This window comes from Astatotilapia calliptera, chromosome 19, assembly GCF_964374335.1.
Source record: "Astatotilapia calliptera chromosome 19, fAstCal68.1, whole genome shotgun sequence".
NCBI classification, from domain to species: domain Eukaryota; kingdom Metazoa; phylum Chordata; class Actinopteri; order Cichliformes; family Cichlidae; genus Astatotilapia; species Astatotilapia calliptera.
In genome coordinates, this window is record NC_137440.1 from 2513801 (window position 1) to 2537711 (window position 23911).

Genomic DNA, 23911 nt, shown 5'->3' on the forward strand with positions numbered 1-23911 from the left:
TTGAGAAAATATACAAATACTGCACCGGAAAAGTCATCGGTAAACAATAATGCATATCTGTGTCCATCTCGTGATTCTGGATCTATCGGCCCTGCTAGATCCGTATGTACCAGCTCGAGAGGTTTCTCAGCTCTTCTCTCAGGGTTTCTATTCCTAGTCTGGACAAATTTTCCCTGGATACACACCTCACAGTTCAAACTTTGGTTGTCTGTTTTCCCCTCTATTTTCATACCTTCAACCACATTTTGTAACTTCAGAATGTCTCTATGATTGCAATGTCCCAAAATTTCGTGCCATGTCTGCACATCAAAACAATTATTACACTTATCATCATACTCACTTACAGTTTCAAGGTAATAAAGTCTGTTGTGCACATGGATGTAGAACTTTGTACCGTCTCTGTGTTGAAGGACGTTCCTTCCTTTCTTAAAGATGATAGTAGCTCCGTTCGTGGTGGCCGCTCTCACAGAGAAGATATTCTGTGGAAATGAGGGAATGCATAGGGCGTCTTTCAGTGTTGTTTTACACTGTCTCCCTCTGCTGTCAATCAAGCACACCTCTGCATCTCCTCTGCCTTCAGCCACTCCTTTACACCTGGTGCCATCAGCTAATTCCACACAGTGTGTTCCCGGCTGGAAGTCGTCATTAAATTTCTTGAACGCTGTTTTATCATTCAGGATGTGTGATGTTGCGCCAGTATCCACCATCAGGCCTTTGGTCCTGATGTCCTGTCGCTGTTGAGGTTCCGCGTTATGAGGTGCCGTAAGGGACATTATTACTGAAACGCTCTCACACACACTACTGAAACGCTCTCACACACACTACTGAAACGCTCTCACACACACTACTGAAACGCTCTCACACACACTACTGAAACGCTCTCACACACACAACTGAAACGCTCTCACACACACAACTGAAACGCTCTCACACACACAACTGAAACGCTCTCACACACACTACTGAAACGCTCTCACACACACTACTGAAACGCTCTCACACACACTACTGAAATTTTAGCTCTCACACACACAACTGAAACGCTCTCACACACACAACTGAAACGCTCTCACACACACTACTGAAATTTTAGCTCTCACACACACAACTGAAACGCTCTCACACACACTACTGAAACTCTCTCACACACACAACTGAAACGCTCTCACACACACTACTGAAACGCTCTCACACACACAACTGAAACGCTCTCACACACACTACTGAAATTTTAGCTCTCACACACACTACTGAAACGCTCTCACACACACTACTGAAACGCTCTCACACACACTACTGAAACGCTCTCACACACACTACTGAAATTTTAGCTCTCACACACACTACTGAAATTTTAGCTCTCACACACACTACTGAAACGCTCTCACACACACTACTGAAACGCTCTCACACACACTACTGAAACGCTCTCACACACACTACTGAAATTTTAGCTCTCACACACACAACTGAAACGCTCTCACACACACAACTGAAACGCTCTCACACACACTACTGAAATTTTAGCTCTCACACACACTACTGAAATTTTAGCTCTCACACACACTACTGAAATTTTAGCTCTCACACACACTACTGAAACGCTCTCACACACACAACTGAAACGCTCTCACACACACAACTGAAACGCTCTCACACACACTACTGAAATTTTAACTCTCACACACACTACTGAAACGCTCTCACACACACTACTGAAACTCTCTCACACACACAACTGAAACGCTCTCACACACACTACTGAAACGCTCTCACACACACAACTGAAACGCTCTCACACACACTACTGAAATTTTAGCTCTCACACACACTACTGAAACGCTCTCACACACACTACTGAAACGCTCTCACACACACTACTGAAATTTTAGCTCTCACACACACTACTGAAATTTTAGCTCTCACACACACTACTGAAACGCTCTCACACACACTACTGAAACGCTCTCACACACACTACTGAAACGCTCTCACACACACTACTGAAATTTTAGCTCTCACACACACAACTGAAACGCTCTCACACACACTACTGAAATTTTAGCTCTCACACACACTACTGAAATTTTAGCTCTCACACACACTACTGAAATTTTAGCTCTCACACACACTACTGAAATTTTAGCTCTCACACACACTACTGAAACGCTCTCACACACACTACTGAAACGCTCTCACACACACTACTGAAACGCTCTCACACACACTACTGAAATTTTAGCTCTCACACACACAACTGAAACGCTCTCACACACACAACTGAAACGCTCTCACACACACTACTGAAATTTTAGCTCTCACACACACTACTGAAATTTTAGCTCTCACACACACTACTGAAATTTTAGCTCTCACACACACAACTGAAACGCTCTCACACACACAACTGAAACGCTCTCACACACACTACTGAAATTTTAACTCTCACACACACTACTGAAACGCTCTCACACACACTACTGAAACGCTCTCACACACACTACTGAAAAACCAAGTCATTTCAGTTAAACAGGAAGTTAATTCTTGACAAGGAAACTGAAAGAAAAAGTGTTAGATTTCAAACAAACCACTACACAGATGTCTACTCAGCAACCTGTTAGTTAGGGGTGGGTTTTTATAATCGATTTATTGATTAAAATCGATTCTGGCTTGGATAACGTGAAATCGATTCATTAAAATCCTGAATCGATTTTTTAATATAAATTTATTTTGCCCGAAATGCCAGAATCTCTGGTGAAACCTCACAAAATTTCAACAACCACCAAACAGCTAAGACAGTAAATGAGAGCAGGTACACGGCTTCTGCACAAAGACGTGAACACACAGCGCGACCCGCGGATCAGAATCAGTGAGATGTCGCCTTTCTCACCCGACAGCACGGACACGGTCGGGGCTGAAAGCCGACAGCTCGCTGACTCTGATCTGTCAGCAGGTCCGCGCTTTGTTTTCACGCCGTTTTTGCGCCGATTCTAAAGCTGTTAGTTTTATCTCTCTCCAAACAATATTGACTGAACCAGCAGCAAAAGAAGATCCAAACTGCGCTTCACATAAACATCGTCATGAATTCCCTCACTGTTTTGCTTCCACCACGATAAAATCGCACGTCATGCACAGCCCTCTCTTTCTCTCTCTCTGTACTTCAAGAACAGTTTCCCGTCTAAAAATCTGTTTTCTGTATTATTCGCTTGCTTGTTAGGCACAAGTCTACTGTTGTTTACAGGCTGTCGGCCGCTGCTTTTTTTCCCCTTTTACTTACTTCCGAAAAGAAAACCTAATTTCTGCCGTTCAATACTGAATAAATTTAAACTTTTTAAAATTATGCAAAATGCAAAACGTTAGCCGTGTCTCTAATAAAACCGCTGTAACGTCAGAGGTAACGTTCATATGTTGATTAATGGTTTTCTTTCGTTTTTGATGTACTGCAGAATATTTTTTATAAAATCCCAGGCCAGGAAAATCACCTTCATGTTTTTCTGTGTTTTATCTTCAGCTACTTTGACACAAAGGCATCTGCTGTGATGCTCACACCTTTGATAAAGTCTTGCGTGTGTCAGCTTCCTTTTTTTAAATACAAAAATATGTAAACGTACTGATCTGAATTATAATATTTCTGACTGTCAAAATTCCCCATAATCAAATCGAATTGAATTGAATCGAATCGTGGAACAAATCGATTCTGGACCTTAGTGAGACAGCTGCATTACTTAACAATATATTAGCCTCAGCATAAGTCAAAATTTAGAATAGCGGGAGACGTGCATTATCCTGGTTATTTTTTTGGCATATGTGCTTTTTGTCTTTTTTAGCAAAGAAAAATATCTTAAAATCATCAAAAAAACCAGGGAGAGAAGGCTTAGCGTTCCTCCATTTAGCACAATGGATATGATATTTACTCAAAAGTATGATGATGTTAATAATGTCTGAGACATCCAATGCTAGATGATCCATATAAAAAAAAATTATGATGTAATTCAAACAGTGGCACATCATTAATATTTAGGGAAATCCAATTTTTTAAGTTGCACCAAATACATTGTGTGATAGGGCATAGGAAAAAAAAAGATGTTCTAGGGTTTCATTTTCATCAGTTCAAAAAGAACACTGATCCACCTCAAAGCCAAATCTCTTTTTTTTTTTAGAAATTCTGCCACAGTATTAGTTTTGTTTAAAGTGTGTTTCTTTAACTTTAGGTAGAATAGGGTATTTCATAAATTTTTAGTATGCTTTATCCAGTGTATATGAAATAACTAAATTAGAACCATGCCATGTAACCATTCTGTTGTAACTATGAAATATTTTGTCTTTGAAGAAACTACTAACAAATTTCTTATTGCATTTTTATCAAACAGCTGACATTGCCCTGGCAATAAATTTGGGAGCACTGATGAGAAATTATTGTATATCATAAAAATTTTAATCAAATGAAGCAGAGGCAGTGGGACCAGTTCACAAAATTTGTTATATTCTCTTTGAGAACAGTTTAGACAATATTTTTCTGAAAAGTCTGTGTAACTTAGAATGACACCGTTATCATCCAACAAATCTGTTATGAATATAATATTTTTGTTCAAACCAGTCACTCTTGAAAATTGATTTTTGATTAAGTGTTATTACCCTATTATTCCATAAGGTTGAATTGTGGGGAGAAGTTGTGGGTAAATCTCATTTTCCCAAATATGCAACGTCTGTTTTGGAAAGTTTGATATCTTTATGGGGATTTTATTTGCCGCAAAATCACATTTCAAAATAAAGTCTAATCCTGTATACTATTTTATTAAACAAGAATCATGGGATGTGGAGCTAAGTAGAGTCTGGCTGTGACAGACAAGATTTTAACCATTTAATTCTAAGGGTGCCAACCATAAATTCCAATTCTGGAGTTTTGATACCACCTTTATTGTATCCCTTCACAAGCTGAGATCTTTCTATGTAATGGGTTTTATTCCTCCACAAAAATTCGAACACATTTCTATTTATGGTTTTCATGGTATTTATCGTTTTTTTATTTTTATATCGTTTACGTGGCGCAAAAAAGTTGGGGACTGCTGTACTAGCAGGTTGCTGAGTAGAAATCCTTGTAGTGTTTTGAAATATACCACTTTTTCCATCAGTTTCCTTGTCAGGAAACAACTTCCTGTTCAGCAGAAATGCCTCTGGTTTCAGTGGTGTGTGTGAGAGCGTTTCAGTAGTGTGTGTGAGAGCGTTTCAGTTGTGTGTGTGAGAGCGTTTCAGTAGTGTGTGTGAGAGCGTTTCAGTAGTGTGTGTGAGAGCGTTTCAGTAGTGTGTGTGAGAGCGTTTCAGTAGTGAGTGTGAGAGCGTTTCAGTTGTGTGTGTGAGAGCGTTTCAGTAGTGTGTATGAGAGCGTTTCAGTAGTGTGTGTGAGAGCGTTTCAGTAGTGTGTGTGAGAGCGTTTCAGTAGTGTGTGTGAGAGCGTTTCAGTAGTGTGTGTGAGAGCGTTTCAGTTGTGTGTGTGAGAGCGTTTCAGTAGTGTGTGTGAGAGCATTTCAGTAGTGTGTGTGAGAGCGTTTCAGTTGTGTGTGTGAGAGCGTTTCAGTAGTGTGTGTGAGAGCGTTTCAGTAGTGTGTGTGAGAGCGTTTCAGTTGTGTGTGTGAGAGCGTTTCAGTAGTGTGTGTGAGAGCGTTTCAGTAGTGTGTGTGAGAGCGTTTCAGTAGTGTGCGTGAGAGCTAAAATTTCAGTGGTGTGTGTGAGAGCGTTTCAGTAGTGTGTGTGAGAGCGTTTCAGTAGTGTGTATGAGAGCGTTTCAGTTGTGTGTGTGAGAGCGTTTCAGTAGTGTGTATGAGAGCGTTTCAGTAGTGTGTGTGAGAGCGTTTCAGTTGTGTGTGTGAGAGCTAAAATTTCAGTGGTGTGTGTGAGAGCATTTCAGTAGTGTGTGTGAGAGCATTTCAGTAGTGTGCGTGAGAGCTAAAATTTCAGTGGTGTGTGTGAGAGCGTTTCAGTAGTGTGTGTGAGAGCATTTCAGTAGTGTGTATGAGAGCGTTTCAGTAGTGTGTGTGAGAGCTAAAATTTCAGTGGTGTGTGTGAGAGCGTTTCAGTAGTGTGTGTGAGAGCATTTCAGTAGTGTGTATGAGAGCGTTTCAGTAGTGTGTGTGAGAGCATTTCAGTAGTGTGTATGAGAGCGTTTCAGTAGTGTGTGTGAGAGCGTTTCAGTTGTGTGTGTGAGAGCTAAAATTTCAGTAGTGTGTGTGACAGCGTTTCAGTAGTGTGTGTGAGAGCGTTTCAGTAGTGTGCGTGAGAGCTAAAATTTCAGTGGTGTGTGTGAGAGCGTTTCAGTAGTGTGTGTGAGAGCATTTCAGTAGTGTGTATGAGAGCGTTTCAGTAGTGTGTGTGAGAGCATTTCAGTAGTGTGTATGAGAGCGTTTCAGTAGTGTGTGTGAGAGCGTTTCAGTTGTGTGTGTGAGAGCTAAAATTTCAGTAGTGTGTGTGACAGCGTTTCAGTAGTGTGTGTGAGAGCGTTTCAGTAGTGTGTGTGAGAGCTAAAATTTCAGTAGTGTGTGTGAGAGTGTTTCAGTAATAATGTCCCTTACGGCACCTCATACCGCGTAGTCATCGCTCATCCGGAAGACATAGGCGTCGTCGCTCTCTGCGTTGCCGCCCTCCTCCGAGGCTGTGCGCGCTTCATCATTCCGTTGTCGTCTCCTGCAAGTTGACTCTCGATGGGTGTTGCTTCTACAGTGACCGCACCACTGTTTGTAGCGGCATGCTCTGGCCTTGTGTCCCCGCTGGCCACACTTAAAACAGACTATGTCTGACATGTCTCTCCTGTGATCACTAGCAGCTGCTGCGGGTCTCGCGTTGGGTTGCACTCTCGCCTTCATGATGTTATCCTCTTGTTCTTGTTGTTAGCTGCGGAGTTTTGTTTTAAATTCCGCAAACTTGATTTCTGATTCACTTTGCGTAATGTGAAGAGAAAAAGGTTTAAATGCTTCTGGTAAACATTTTAACACCATCGCTACAAGCAGACCATCACTAAGTGTCTCTCCAGCATTTCTCAGGGCTGTAATAAATGTCTCTGCGCGTATGATGTACTCGGTGACGCTTTCACTGCTTGCTTTCTTCAGAGAAGTCAGTTCTCTGACTTCTCTGATAAAGGCTGATAAAGGCTGATAATTCTTGGTTTACCTTTTCCCGCATAATAGTCTCGTAAAATTTTCAGTGCCTCGCGTCCATCATCGACAGCTTCTTTCTCTCTGCATAGGCCTGGGCATTCTTATCTTCGTCGTCCTCATCTTCGTCATCACTTTTAAATATTGTGTCTTTCAGACCTTGTAATCTAAGATGTCCCAAAAAACTTGTCTCCCACAGTTCATAATTCTTCTCGTCTCCGTCAAAAACCAACCTTACCCATCGGCCACTGGGTTCACCTGCACGCTTACTCATGGTGCTAACTTAGCATGCTAGTCCTCACCGAACACGCTGTACCTTGCGACTTTTCTGGTGGTAAACTTTCCCCTGGCGTAGCTTCAATATTTTCCTGGGCCCATAACCTGTTAGCAGAGACGGGTCTTCCAGCAGAATCTGCATGAATATTGAAGATACTTATTGTCTAGACGGAGGAATAATCACACGTGGGGCATCGGCTTTTACCGGAACATTCACACCAAAAGGTGACTTTGTTTATTGAACTCTCGTGTATACTCCGCAGCATAACAGGAAGCATCCTTTCAAAATAAAATCACAACAGATGACAATGAGGGCATACCTATTAACTAGCTCAACAATACATAAAGAAAACCACGTTTTTTTACATTACTAATTCCTTTTGTGCATAATTTTATATTGTTGTTGAAAATTAATTAATTAAAGCAACAAAACACAACAAAACTCTTTTTAGTGAGCCGAGCCGAAAGAGCCGGTTCTCTAAAAAGAGCCAGAAATCCCATCACTACCGTACAGAGCAGGGGAAGGCGGGGCTTGTTCCTTCCTAACCAGTAGGGGTGTCAAATATACTCTCTGGAGTTTTATTTTTATATTTATATTATTTATATTTTATTATTGATTTACTTTAGCTCAACTCAGTGATTAACAGAGTAATGATGAATCACAATTAACAATAACAATGTTGTAGTGCATTACTGAGTCGTGTAAACTCACTGGGTTACAATTACAACACAAAGAAATCACAAAACTCCATGAACTCAACTTATCCTTATTTATAATGGCGTAACTGTAGATATTGTAGTTTTTCTTCATCTTAAGTTTAAAGAACTTGCATATAAATCATTATAGTATGATGCTATGATACATATTATTGGGGCACTACTCCAATCTGAAATTTCATTCTGTATTCTGACGTTCCTCTTTATACTATGGTATTCCATTTGGTGCTCAGTTGAGCTGTCAAATATATTTTTGTGATGTGTATGAAATACTTATATACGTCATATAGATGTTGGCATTCACATTGCTTTAGGCATTGTTTAAGCAAAGTTTCATCAAGCTTGGTCAACTAGTCTAAAAGGAGATGGGGAATATACAAACATACATATATACATACGCTACGATCATTAGGACATAATATCTGCAAGAATTAGTAAACTGTTAAAAGGTATGGTAATATCACAAATGGTGTATTTAATTTTACTTGCCTATCTTAAAATAATATAGTATTATTATATTATTTTCTATTAAGTAATAATAATAGAAATGCATTGCCTTTCTAATACTATTGCAATAGCATGCATAGTCTATATTATTCTTAATGAATCTGCAAGTTTATTGAGTTTGAGCAATATATATAAGATGCCTGCAAAATTACAGGCTCGCATTATTAAAAATACAATATAATTTAGTGTCATCTTATAGCGTTTTTTCAGATAAGCAGCATGAACGGGGGAACATTTTAAAAATGTTTTTATAAAAGTAACAATAGTGAGTTTAGAGTGAGAAAAAAGGACCATTCACAGTCAGCAGTGGGCACCACGGAACGTAGTGCATCTGCAAGGCAAGTATTTCTAACCTAAATTCAGTAGCATTAGCTAGCTATTATACCACAGTGTTTTTATTCCGAAATGCATATGTGCAGCCCTTATTATTATTCAATCTGTAGTCCGTTCCTCCCTGTTTGAAATGATTGTTTCTCCCTTCCTATTTTATTTTGTTAGTCAACTGTCTGTTGTTGTATGTTGCATTCAGTTTTCTTCCATTTGTATCACTGTGTTAATTAGTTTTAGCTGTACTTTATTTCCCATCTCTACTTACCTTAATTCCCTTGTGTGTATTTAGAACCTATTTTCTTTGGATTTTTTTTTTTCAGATTGTTTGTGAACCTTCTGTCATATAATCCCTGTAGTCTGGAGAAATTTAGTGTTTGCTGGATTTTTTTCCCTCTGCGAACCTGTGTTTTACTGTATCATTGACATCTGTATACAACTTTATTAAAGGTTAGTTTTCACTTTAGTCTGCTGGGTTCTGAGTGCTGTATTTGCCTCATCCCACGCTTCCTGACAGATCAGAAATGCATAGCACTGCTCCAGACAGATGCATTTAATTATTAAAATTTAAAGGAATTTTACAGTTTTACCCTTTGTTAAGTTCTAAAGGAATTATGTAAATAATTATATTTATCTAAATAATAATTATCACAATAATTTGTGAACTTAATCTTAAATATTTATTTAAATAATTGGGAAAATTAATTAAAGAAGAAGAAGTAAGAAGTAAACTTAATGTGACTTCTTCACTGTCACTTGTGGTTTTGCAGGATGGGGTCAGAATTTTCTCTGCAGTATTAAAAATGGTATTGAGTGTGTAATACGGTGTTGGCCAAGACCACAGCAAAAAGGAGAGGTAGGTGTCTACAAATGTCCAAACATCTTTGACCAACAGAACTTTGCATGCTCACTGAGACTCTAAATTTAGGATAGTCTTGGTTTAAATGCTTTTATTTGTTGTTCTGCTTTGTTTGTATGACTCATTAAAAGTAATTTGGCAGGTAACATTTTTATTTCAGAAGTTTTCTCTTGTGGTTTGTTTGTTAACAGAATTAAATCTTGAGATACAGGAAGTGCGTTGTCATTTTAAAAGTAACTCGCATCATTCGGTAATTTGTCATTTAACCACAGTGTGGTTTTAAGGGCAGCAATGAACGGGTCTTATGCCAGCAGTAGATTCTTTCTTCATTTTAAAATGTTTTGAAGGACAAATATAGCAAATTTAAATGTACTAAAAAGTAATGTTGTATTACAGCAGTATTATAGTACATAGGGGTGGTTGTAGCTCAGGAAGTAGATTATCTACTAATCAGAAGGTTTGTTGCATTCAAGTTTAATTTGACAAGATACTGAATCCCAAGTGGCTCTCTGATGCATCTATCATCCATCCATCCATTTGCTTCCGCTTATCCTTTTCAGGGTCGCAGGGGGATGCTGGAGTCTATCCCAGCTGTCATAGGGCGGGAGGCGGGGTACACCCTGGACAGGTCGCCAGTCTGTCGCAGGGCCAACACACAGGGACAGACAACCATTCGCACTCACATTCACTCCTATGGGCAATTTAGACTTTTCAATTAACCCATCCCCACAAAGTGCATGTCTTTGTCTGTGAGGCAACAGTGCTAACCACTGTGCCATTGTGCTGCCTGCATACATACAAGTGCTTGTAAGAATGGGTGAATGAGCTGTGTTGTATGTAGTGATTTGAGTGCTCAAGTACAGTAAAAAAAAAAAAGTGCTATTCAAGGACCAGTGCATTTACCTTTACATGGCATCTGCCTTTTGAGAACTTAGTTATCTCCCTCTCTATCTTTTTCTCATTCCAAAATTATTTGGAAAAGTATTGAAAGAAATAACTTAATAACTGGTTAATAATGTTTTATTAACTGGTCGGTTAAAATATTGTCAAAAGACTCATTATAAAGCAATAAAGATCTGAGTGAGTTAAAAACAAATAGAAGTGACAGCTTACAGATGTGGCTTAACAGGACTAAACATAAACATACAGGTAGATAAGTAAAATCTGTTTGCTTACTTTAAAGTACACAGCTTCCTTCTTTCTCTCTTTTCTTTTTCTTTCTGTCTTATTTTTTTTTTTAAAAAAAGTCAAATATGTCAAAATAGCTACCCAGCAATCTGAAAAAACATTTTCTTATGTTCCTGGGTGAAAGGTCCAGGTACTTTAGTTATAAGAAGTTACAGGCACTGAAACACCAGCCAGGCGATTAAGGGGCAGCATTGTTTCAGTTCAAATGCAGAAAGCCATACATAGCAAAGCTGTTGAAACTACAGTCTTGTCATCTCCATTCACTCCAATGGACCATTTTTTACAGCAATGGTGGATCATGGAGCCTCGCAAATAGTTCCTGGAAGTTAGTAACAGCTGTGCCAGCACCGAAGTTTCAGATGCACTTTTAGAAGGTAAGAAGTTTGAGCTCGGGTTTTTTAAATGTTATGAAATCAGAAAGAAAAGCTTTCAGTTGTGATTTTTTGCTGTGTTGACCAAGTGAAATATTAGCTAAATATAGCATTGAGGAATTAAGCTGTCTGGTCTGTTTAAAGTCATTTATCCTCTGCTATGTACAAACTGGTATGATAACTGCACAACAATCAGGGAAACTGATAGCTATTTTTCTGATATATGGCTTTAAATAAAAAAAACAGTATTTTTGAGAAGTTTTGTATACAGTTGACTGTTAGCATCTGTGTGACGTTACAGCTCAGCTGATGACAGAAACAGAGGGAAGGCGGAGGACTCAGAATGAGACTAAAACGACAAGGTAAGTTTAAAATATGACACCAGCTCTGAAAAGAAGAATCATCTAATAAAGCAGTTTTATACAGCTGTATTACGTATGTTACCACACACTCTTTTTTTAGTGTATATTGAGCACACAAATTCATAGTAACTGATGGCACACTGTTTACCATCAACAACTAATTCATTTACATCATTCAAATTGGTTGTTAGAAATCACACCTTATCTCCTGATGCATTTACCCGTCCAGGTCTACACTGGTATGTCTAACATTTTCTTTCTCTCTCTTAACTCTGCCAGCTCAGGCATCTCAGGATAATTCAGCCTGAAAACTTTGCACTAAGGCAGCACCCTGACCATAAGACTCATATCCCTGAGTGTTTCAAGCTTATGAAGCGAACACTATATTTGCCAGTATTTTGGGCTTTGTTTGTAAGAAAAAATATTTATTACTTGAATATGATTTGCTGTATTTGTTGTTGTTTTAATCGATGATTATATTAATCTTGTTTTAAAATAAAGAATGATTTTTCTCCTCTTGGTTTCAGGTCACTCTTTTTTTTAATGTACTGTTATCTCTGAGAGAGTACAGCTTCCCCATGCACCACAGCACACAGCAGTACATATACAAGAATAACAGTGGGAAAAGAACATGCGCAGGTGAACATTCAGTTTTTCTCATAGTTATTTGAGATTTTTATAATGAATTGATTTTTGTAAACAACTGCAAGTTAATAGACAACATAAACATAGATGTGTTTGTGAGAAAACAATTATAAGACTAAAATGGCTTTTAATAGCAAGCATGTGGGGATACACTTGATACACAGCAATTTGGGTTTTAACACATCCTGAATCCTGTAAAATGTAAAATGTAACAGTAGATGGACAGAGAAATTCCTGCTTCTGTTACAAACAGTGGACGCTATTATGGTCCACCGTGTCCATTTCCCACTTTGCCTTTCTAAAACATAAAATATACACATATGTAGAAGTTGCAGTAATCTGCAGTAACAACAGATGGAGGTGGCCAACAGGAAAATAATCACAGACATTATCAACACATTTACATGCACACACATATTAGCTGCCTAGATTAATCGATTCTGACGATTAAGGACCCTCAAATGTACTTGCTATGTTTTTTGCTCACTACTGACTTCGGGGCTTTAAATACATTATCTCCCTCTGCTGGTAATGCAATTTCTGCATGCAGGAATGGATTACCATTTCATGTTTTGGAGAAACAAAGCATGAAAAGGAGACGGTGGAGCTGCGCGTCTATGCCGGTTGATGTTCAAGAGTATACCAGATAAAAAACATGGAGAAAACATAACCTTTCTTGCTCAAGAGGGGTAGGGAGAATGGATGGAACAGTAGGGTTGGCAGAAATTGAGCTATTTTTTGGCACATAAGGCAAGAGTATTAATGGAAGTAGTCTCCTAGTTACTGCCACTCCTATGCTCATTAGGGAACCACTGGCTAGCACTGTAATGCCCCAGATCTGTCATAATGATGAATATAGTTATGTGATTGCAATCTGCCTTACATGCCTCCATGTTGCACTGAGGCATGTAATACAACATGAATGTTGTACTGTACTGAAATGCTTTGGTAAGGAAATACAGCATGTATACAACAAAACCAATCAGTATTTGCAGTTGTCTCTTTGTTGTTGTGGCAACCAACACCCATGAGCATGCCTGAACTTTGTCATTGTATTGTTTTTTTTTTTGTTTGTTGTTTAATTAAAATATAGGCACATAGTGTGGAGTTGATTTATATATATGTGTGTGTGCGTGAATGCGTGTATATAATTCCCCCCTTGCCCTGTAGTCGGTCGGTCTTTAACCTTCAAGCTCAGGTACTCTCCCTCATGGATCTTTGTTGTTTAATCCTGGATAGTGGTTGTGACATTCACTAGTTTTAAGCCTCCTTCCTTCTGCTTAGCGTATAGTCTCAGGGTGCTGGACTTGGGGTGAAACCCTCCATGCATGGTGAGGAGCTTCTGTGTCTTGATGTCAGTGGCTTCTGTTTCCTCCTTTGGACACTTTATTATCCCAGCTCATTGCTGTAGATTCTAGTGGTATGCATCAGTAAATTGATATCTTGGTCACTCCTGGCATACAGCTTGGTGCCATCAATGTAGAGGAGGTGGCTAATGATTGCACTATTCCATAGACAATATCCATAGCCAGTCTTGTTAATGATCTCAATGAGGGGGTTGAGGGGGCTTGACTTGCTTTCAGTGTAGATAAGCATTGGCAACACTTTTTAAGCAACTTTTCCTCCAGACGTTTCCTCCATTGAGTCACTAAGGGATAAGGTTAAATAGCCCTAAAAGTTACCTCCTGTCTCCTAACCACGTTTCCTCAACCTCAGTGGACACAGCACAAGGTCACCAACACTCAGACAAACCTCCACATCAGCATTGAAGTAACAAAATTTGAAACAAACTGTTCCCTCCACAAAGAAATCATAAGTTTAAGCTGTTGCACCATCTCCTACTCTCAAATCTTGGAACGGTTATGTCATTGACAAGCCATTAACATTTCACACCCCATGTCATACCCTAGTAAACTGCCAAGTGCACAAAAAGCTGAAACAAAAAAGGCCCTCCACTTTGTGATGGAAGTTTTGTGGTTTATGCTCACATTTAGATTCAGGTGCTCAGAATTTTACTGTAGAATGTTGTATAGCCTTTTATTTCTCAGGTGAAGGACATTCATTTGTCACTATGCCTTGGCCACAGCTGATCGCATTGCAGACTTTATTAACAGAGAATTTCATGACAACTTCTATTTGTAAGAGTGACAACAACTGGTATAAATGGGCATGAGAAAAAGAGAAGTGCGATGTTCTGAGAACCTGAAAACATTTACACAAGACACAACAGTGTGACAGTGTAGAGTGCCGTGGATGTCTGCAGTACTGACATTGTCCATAAGAATAATTCTTCTTTTTACTATTCATGTACAAGTATTGAGTATATTGATCACGATACTAATCTGCCAAGGTCATGTCGGTGCACACAAAATCCCTTAAAGCATTAAAACAGACGCTGTCATTATTTAAAATGCATTTCTCGTTCAAAATATTAATCAGACTTCTACTTTCATTATATTGTTAACTAAGAATAAAGATGATTTATTATTAGCAAGAGCATGTATAGATAAACTCTGTTTTAGCACTCTGTATTTTAACCTAAAAGGCTGGATGTTAAGACCTTTTACCTTCTCTGAAGATGTGATGACAGGTAATACACTTTCCCACCTATCTCAACAATAGAGAGCTGTAGACGATGCTAGCTCACAATAGACTTATGTTATATGCATACCATTATACATACATGTTACTGAACAAGCACATACACACACCCACATAGAGTAAACGTATACATTTTGTAACTGTGTCAAAAACCCTGTCCATCACATTCACACTTAACAACTCCACTCTAAAGTAAACCTAATGCAAAAGAGTTGAAGGATGAATAACGGTAAGAAGTGAAGGGATCCAGACAATCCATCCATTCGCTACGCTTATCCTTTTCAGGGTCGTGGGGGGCGCTGGAGCCTATCCCAGCTGTCATAGGGCGAGAGGCGGGGTACACCCTGGACAGGTCGCCAGTCTGTCACACGGCCAACACACAGGGACAGACAACCATTCACACTCACATTCATTCACACCTAGTGACAATTTGGATTATCCAATTAACCTATCCCCACAAAGTGCATGTCTTTGGGAAGAAGCCGGAGTACCCGGAGGGAACCCCCGCAAACACGGGGAGAACATGCAAACTCCACACAGAAAGACCCCGGCCTGATGGTGGAATTGAACTCAGGACCTTCTTGCTGTGCGGCAACAGTGCTGACCACCGTGCCACCGTGCTGCCTGGGATCCAGACAAGAATGAGTAAATCAGAAATGTGAAAAAATAACCATGACAGTGGTTGATTGGTCACTTATGGGGCACAATTATCAGCTCACAATATCTAACCCCCAACTGTTATGTGCCATCTCCTTTTTCTTCTTTTACTATGAGGAAGAGTGTTGTAATTGATCTCTTCCAGTTTCATAAGCACTCTGTGACTAAATTAATAGATTTATTATGTATTATAAGTTTAAAGCTACTAAATATTATATCAGCCCGTGTGTACACATAATACACTGTTCTTGGTCTCTCACAGCTACAAGCATTATACCTCATTGTTTTTCAGCCACACGACTTGGACACGTTGAAGTAACTGAGCTGACCATGAACTCCTATAGTATTCTAGTCAAATGTGATGTTAAAAGTTGTCTGAAATTAGTGGATATAATAGGATGATGATCTGCACTCCGTCGTTACAGTTGTTACATCATTTTGGAAAATTTATTTTTTCTTTGGAAAAATGTTTTATTTACATAGTGCTGTTAGTGTCCCCCTGTACTCTGTGATTCTTATGCCAGTGTTTGTCCTATAGCAAAGAGTTTGTAAGTGCCCTTAAATTATAGCACTTGGTATTTTCAGCAAAGCTTATGCAGTAGTTGGAGATGTGTAATATAGTACACTTGTGTACTGTGGTGTGTGATTACTTTTCTACATATCTCTAAAAACACAGATTTACTCAAAAAACAGGCCACATTTCAACTGAAATAAGTACTATGCAGTGCATCCGGAAAGTAATAACAGTGCTCCAGTTGTTTTATAGGCCTTACCTGACGTTATACCGTAGTGACACACATTAGATGACCCCACACAGTCATGCAAGTGCTTTCCTGAGGCCTCTGGCTATCATTACTGCTCCTGTATGGTCACCAGGAACTAGCTTGTCTGCAAACATGAATACCTTTGGCAATGTGGTGTACTTTGGAATAAGGCTGTAATATGACAAAACGTGGTACAAGTGAAGTGCTGGGAATTTTTTCACTGTATATTAAAATATTGATAACAAAAATGTAATTCAGTTTTATTTATATAGAACCAAATCACAGTTGCTTCAAGGCGCTGCGATGATACAGAGAAGACAGAAAAACCCCAACAATCAGATAACTCCCTGTGAGCAAGTGCTTGGGGACAGTGGGAAGAAAAAAACTCCCTTTTAACAGGAAGAAAACTTTGGCAGAACAAGGCTCAGAGAGTGGCGGCCATCTGCCATGACCGATTTGGGGTGAAGTGAGGAAGACAGAACAAGCATGCTGTGGAAGAGAGACAGATATTAATAATAAGTAACGATTAAATGCAAAGTGGTGTATAAACATATTTTTTAGGGCCAAGTACAATAACCTCTATTTTACCTGAATTTAGAAGCAGAAGATAACAGAGCTGACTTAAAAGAGTTGAGCATTGTGTGTTAACTGTCTATATCTATAGGAAAATCAAAAAATATTAAGATGGTAAACGGGGCATGGACACACCTATAAAAACAATAAATGCAAGAGTTTCCAGTAGATTCAAGTCAAACACACTTAAATGTGCTTCCAAAGACAAAAGCTAACTGTGGCCACAGTAATTGAAAAAAAATGGTGCTTCACTTCTGATTTGGTTATAATTGATGTTAAATTTTAGGATTTCACTTGACGAGCAGTGTTTGGCTTGCTTGTCCTGATGTAAGGTCACTGCTTGTATATGGCAAGTAACTGAGGGAGGGAGTGACAGTGATTAGTGTAGTGATACTGAAGATTTGACTTCAGTCCATATTTAGGGGAGGTGTTGAGGTTTGCTAGCTCAGCTTTTGCTGTTAGCTGTGATCTGGTCTTCCAAAAGAAATTTGCATCGATATAATATGATCTAATTTTTAAATACTGTAGATGTTTTTCATTCTTTAATTTGACTCCTCAATTCTGTTCCACAGGTGACAGCCAAAGGTTTCGCTCCACTGCTTCAGTTTGCCTACACCGCCAAGCTGGTTTTAAGTCAGGAAAACATCCATGAAGTAATTGTGTGCGCGGACGTCCTAGGTATCCATAATTTGGAGGACTCTTGCTTCCGGTTCCTTCAAGCCCAGCTTAAGAATGACAGCCAACCTAACCATAATGGCACGGTGGAATACGATGATCATATCACAACAGAGAATCCAATCTTTTCTGAGGAAATATCCTGTTATGATTCTGCAGAAATAAGGCAGCAGGACAGTCATGTTCTTGCTGACCTGCCGCAGTGTCCAAAATATAAGAAATATCAGGATGCAGTTTGTGACAACAAGCACAATGTAGAGAACCATCATATTAGTAATGACATCATTTTGGTTAACCATACCTCAATTAGCCCTCTGAGCTCACACTTCACCGACAGTAGCGCTGTTCCGCAAACACGTCTTACTCCCTCCAGGATCAAAGAAGAACCCTGTTTATTTGAGGAAGAAGGAGATGAAAGGAATGACAGCAACTCAGACTTGTGTACTGAGGAGGTATTGGAGATGGAGTTAGAGGTAGAAGAGGTTCCAGTAGAAGATGTGCAATCTTCCAGCCAAGTATCATACTCTTCCTGTTTGCATTCATACCTCCAGAGAGGTGGTCTCAGCAGCATGCCAAGCACCACCATTCAGCAGCTACTAAGCAACCAACTGTCTCTCAACCATTACAAAGAACTGGTCATACAGAGACCACAAACCAAGAGGGAATCTCTGGATGAAGTTGACCTCAACACTGGCATTGCCAATGTGATACCAGCAGCACTTACTGGTATAAGTAGAAACCTTGAAAATTCGGTGTCTAAGCATGAAGGGAAGCTGGACAGACGCAGTGTCATTTTCTCTTCTGTGCCTATCAAGCAACATATGCTGTCCCATACATATGTTGATGAGGCCATCTCAACCTTGATGCAGGAGGAATCCCTTCCCTCTAGTCAGTCATTCCTTATTACCAGCTGCCCCGTTTCAACGAAAACATCAGTGGACTCTCCTACTACTTCTACATCATGCAACCAGATTTCCAGCCCCCGTGCCTCATACTCTTACCCAGAGGATGCAACCATTGGTAGCTCATCTTCTACTTCGTCCCAGTTTGACTTTTCCTCATCGTCACAGTCAGGCTCAATTTCTGGACTTCCTCACTGCCTGGCTGGGATGGTGGAGCACAGGAATCCCCACAATGAAGTAGTCCTCACTCAAGACTACACAAAGATTAAATCTGAAAAGACATTCAGTGCTAGTGGTGGGAACTCCAGTGATGAATCAGGCTCTTTCTCAGAGGGAGACAGTGAAAGTGGCACCTCTCGAATCTCTGGACCTGAGGTTAGTATGGCTCTTTATTATACTCCATTGGCTAAAATGTCAGTGTGTTGGCATTGAGGTCGTCTGGGAACTGTCTTTCTGGCATGAGAACTGCATAAAAGCAGAACTGTATATATTTGGTTTGCAGCAGAAAAGAAGAGGAATGAAAGTCAGTAGAAGCGAGACAGAATACATGTTGAGAGGGAGGCAGGTGTAAAACTGACGATGTCAAGAGCAGAAGTAGAGATAGTGAAGTTTGATGAATTTAAATACCAAACTGCACAAAAAGAGAGTGCAGGCAGGATGTCCATGGATGTGCTGCCCACATCTCCCATCTGCTGACCCAAGCTCCAGTTATGCAGGTTATGAATATATACAGTACTGAGCAAATGTTGGAGGCCAGTCCGTGACTGATGGGCCGACTGTGTGTTTTTCTAGCCAGTTGTGCTTTTACTACATTGTTAGTGTGTTTGGGATGGTTTCATACTGACAAATGAAGCTTTTGCTAAACAGACTCTTTCCAGATGATATTGCCGTGTGGATCAAAACCTGACCACTGTATAAGACCCATCGGCACTGATGTTCAGTCCAGTTCTTGTATAGTGTGGCATACCTAGGTCGTTGCTCCCTATAGCCTTTACTGAGGAATGGCTTCTCTCCAGCCACCCTTCCACTGAGACCATTTACGAACAGTTTGTGAATCAGCTGAAGGGCCACATGCATCTCTGACGTCCTGTGTTAGGTCTTTTTCAAAGAAAGTGACTTTCAGATAGTATTCATTTGCCGTTTTTGAGCCTGTCACTTCTTCTTTTCTCCTCAGTTCAAACCGTGTCCAGTTTGTCCAGGTTAAACATAGCACCCCATGCCGATATAAAATATAATAGCTCGAATCACCTTGTTGGATCAAAAATTAAATTTTATAGCTGTCAAAATGGGATATCTTTCATATTTTTCCTAAGTTCAACAAAAGAAATGGGTGCAAATGGTATATTTTTGTGACAGGTTGTGAGCAAATAAGTGCCTCTTCCCATTGTCAGCGCAATAAATGATACCATACTTGAATGTTGGCATTGTTGTGCTGAGCATTGCTTGTTTGAAGAGAACAGTTTGTGCTGTTGTAGTGGACTGTTCTGATGCAATGTAAAGCTAAGAGAAAAAAGAAGTGGTCAACATACACATGCTGTCAATGCCTTAGTATTTTAAATCAGATGCATTGAAATTTGTTTATGAGTCTTTTATTTATTCAGTCAATAGATAAAAAAAAATGTCAGTGTGTTTCCATGGAAAGAAGAAGAATACACAGAACTATAACCGTTTTGATAAGGCAGAGTTGCATAGAAAGGTAAGCCGATAGTCTCTGTTCTTTGTGCCTGAGCTGGTGCACAAACAGCAATACTAATACTGACATCTAGTGGATTTTATATCACAGTGCACTCCATCTGACAACATGCAACTGCAGCAATTGATACTTCTTCCATTTCTGAACACATACTAATAACAGTTATGTCTATAATAAGTCTTTCTATGTTGAAGTCTTATATTCACAGTGTAAAAATATTCAAATTTATAGTTAAGTACTTTACTGGGGGCACCACTTAATATAATGATTTATGACCAAGACCCTGAGACAGCTGAACATCTCCACTTGGGACAGCCACTCGGGTGAGAGCCATGACTCCAGAGTTAGAAATGCCATTTCTCATCTCAGTTACATCTTCTCAACAGTGCAGGCTCGTGGTTGTCACTTGGTGACACCAACAAAACCAGATCATCTGCAAAAAGCAGAGAAAAGATCAGAGTGTGTGATCCCACTGAAGTCGTAGATATAGAAAAATTGCAGATATGTAAGTTAAATAATTTTCTTGTATAAATACGTGAAGAGTCTGATTTTTTTTTTTTGATTGAGTTCACTTCATCTAATTTTAGGACAGGTTAAAATCTAATGTTTTAGGTCATATTTATGCAAAATAAAAATAAAAAAGGAAACATTTGAGGGTTCGCAGACTTCCAAACAGCATTTTATGTAAACTATATTTGTAAATGTAAATAGAAAATATCTTAAGCATAAAATATAGTTTTCTTAATTTCCATGGCAACAGTCCTGATTCATTTGGTTTAAAATTAAATAGACTGCAATAAAGACCTGGTTTTTGTAGGTGAAGCTGCCTTTTCCTGTGGACCAGATCACCAACTTGCCACGCAATGACTTCCAGATTCTCATCAAGATGCATAAACTGAACTCAGAACAGTTGGAATTCATCCATGACATCCGCAGGCGCAGCAAAAATCGCATTGCTGCCCAGCGCTGTCGCAAGAGGAAGCTAGACTGCATCCAGAACCTGGAGAGCGAGATTCACAAACTGGTATGGTCAACTAATACACATACACACAGGTTTGTGGGTATAAAATGGAAATGTGACACTTCTTAAGCCATATTTTAATATAACATGTTCTCCAGTATCCACATTGAAAAGCTAATGCTCTACAGGTCTGTCCAGTGAGCGTGTTAACAATGTATCTAAGCCATTCACAGATTTAAAAGCAATTAAAAGTATGAACTTTTTACAGGGAATTTGTAAATATGGTGAAAGAAAACAATATGGGTGTGGGTGTAGCTCAGGAGGTACCACAGTAATTGAAAGGTTGGTTGTTCAATCCCTGGCTGCTCCAGTCTGCATGCCAAATATGGGCAAGATACTAACTAAGTTGCTCTTGAGGTCCATCGGAGTATGTTATATGTTATATAGAGTAATAAATTATTTATTTTTGTATTTTTTATATTTTTTTGCCTCTTTTCTTTTTGTTTTAGGAATTCCGGTGCAATGTATTTTTCTTTTTACATGCATTTTGTAAACCCTTAGTGATCCATAAGCTTGAACTATAATTTAAATCCACAAATGCTGGTACTAACCTCACATTTATTATATTTGGCTTTTTGGAATAACAGACCTAACACAGATGCTGTAGTGACAGAATCTGTGTGAGTGCCTCCACTCACCCTCTCCATTTGTACTTTCCTGTGTGGACTAGCGATTCATGGAGGGTGTGCTCCACTTATGGGGTGATCATGCTACTCAGCTTCACTGGAAAAGTCTACTCCAAAATACTGAAAAGGAGATTATCATCATTATTAATATCTCACTACACTATGTGGTGTTGACCCTGGTCATGGAACTTTGAACTAGCTCTTGTTTCAGGGTGCATGCGAGTTTGCCCAACAAGTCCACCTTTGGTTTGTGGATTCTGTGGGAATTCTGTGGAACTCTGTGGGAGTATGCGATATCCAGCTTGCTGTTACACACCATACACCTGCAGTGACTTCCTGCTTTGCTGGCAAGTAGGCAGACTTGTTTGCAATGGAAGTTGGACTTTTCCAGGGCTCCCCTTTGTCACCAATTCCTCTCAGAATTTTAATGCAAAGCCAAGGGGTGGAAGGCTTCCACCTTAGTGGAATCTTAATTTGAAAAAAAAAAGAAAATTAAATGGCGTCACTACTAAAGACTGCCAGAAGGGAAACCCTCCTTGATTTTTCTCATGTTAAGCAATAGTGGATCATTGTCAGTCCACTTTTGCAGGGGTTTTTCCTGCTGTACGTAAATATCTGTTGGAATATATTGACAGTTGTTACATTGATTCCCAGCTCCAGTGCTATTACGCCTATTAAGAAACTCACTAATATCAATCTTGTAAGCACTTGTCTGTAATGTAACAATATATGATATATAAATTTTACTAGGTCTAAACTTGACGTTGCAACTTTTATTGAAAAGCAAAGAGGCTGCTCGTGTAGACATGAGATTGAGTTAAAAGATTCTTCACAGGCTTATAACTGTAATGATCGGTGTGGGGCCAGATAGGAAGTGGGCTGCAGTTAACCTGATGAAGTGATCAGCAATGAGGGAACAGCAATGTCATGATAACCTGATGATGCTTTGTCTTATGAACCCAGGTACGTGAGAAGGAGAAGCTGCTTAGCGAGCGAAACAGGCTGAAGGTTTGTATGTCCGAGCTGTTGCAGAACCTCTCTTTCCTCTCCCAGCAAGTGTGTAGGGAGGTGCAGGGCAGCCAGCCATCACCCGACTTTGCCAGCATTGATCTCACATCCAACCCCTCATCACCTTCAACTGAGGACGGGTCTGTCCAACCCACGTCACCTGTGACCCAACAAAGTGAGGTTGCTTGTACATCTAATTTGAATGCCAATCAGGAGGGGTTAGAGGATAGGCAGCCCGCAGAGGAGATGTTGCCTTTAAGGCAGGAGGATCCTGAGCTTTCACTACTGCTTGAATCTACTGACGAAGTATGTAGCCCCACTGTAACAGTGGATTTCTGTCAGGAGATGACTGTGAAATGCACAACAGAAGAACACAACAGACAAGACTGTGCTTAGAGTTTGGGGCTAAATGACACGATCGGTGCATACTTTGATATTTAAAGCATTTGTTTCTTTTCTGTTTTTTTAAATGAATGATACCAGTATTGTCTTTCAATATTGTTCAGCAGGTATTTTTTGGACTGGTATAAAATAAAAGCACTGGCAGCTTTCTCTCTTTCTGTGTTCCATTGGATTCTCTTCTTCTCTCATGCATCATGGGAGGCTAAACTCAGGAATTCTACAGAATGTACAGTAATATGCTTGTTAACATAAACCTGAACTTTACTTTGCAGTCCTGTCTAATCTTGACAGTTACTTATGTGCAAAATGATTTGTGGTAAATGTTTGGATATATTGTAAGTCAGTTTTCAGTTTGAACCACTAAAATGTGGAAAAGTTTAGTTTAGTATTATTATTTCTATTAATGTTATTTATATAAAGTAGCTTTAAGCTGTTTTGAATATGCACCCATTTTACTTCAGTGTGTTGATGCTCCTCCAGTTATTTTACCATGAATTGGAATTTGTTAAAAAAAATATTCTATATTTTAAGGAATCCCACCTTTACTTATGGCTGGGGCATGACCAAGATGACATAAATCCACACTAAAACC

At 39.5% G+C, this 23911-nt stretch overlaps 1 protein-coding gene and 1 long non-coding RNA gene across 3 annotated transcripts in view; both read left to right on the plus strand.

The window, feature by feature from the left end:
* LOC113012007 (transcription regulator protein BACH2-like) overlaps positions 1 to 23473 on the plus strand; it is a 61948-nt gene extending 38475 nt beyond the window's left edge. Inside the window, exons 3-5 of one of the 2 annotated variants that reach the window (XM_026151945.2) lie at positions 17565 to 18944; positions 21080 to 21286; positions 22873 to 23473. In XM_026151945.2, the coding sequence (XP_026007730.1) occupies positions 17565 to 18944; positions 21080 to 21286; positions 22873 to 23313 (2028 nt within the window). In that variant the 3' untranslated portion in view covers positions 23314 to 23473. The remainder of the gene's footprint in view (positions 1 to 17564; positions 18945 to 21079; positions 21287 to 22872) is intronic. The other variant, XM_026151946.2, reaches the window with a different exon arrangement.
* Positions 9688 to 12268, plus strand: LOC145422300 (uncharacterized). The gene is made up of 4 exons (XR_013903592.1): positions 9688 to 9828; positions 11306 to 11393; positions 11692 to 11752; positions 12032 to 12268. It is a non-coding gene; the product is annotated as an uncharacterized LOC145422300 (long non-coding RNA).
* Positions 23474 to 23911: the final 438 nt, after the last annotated feature.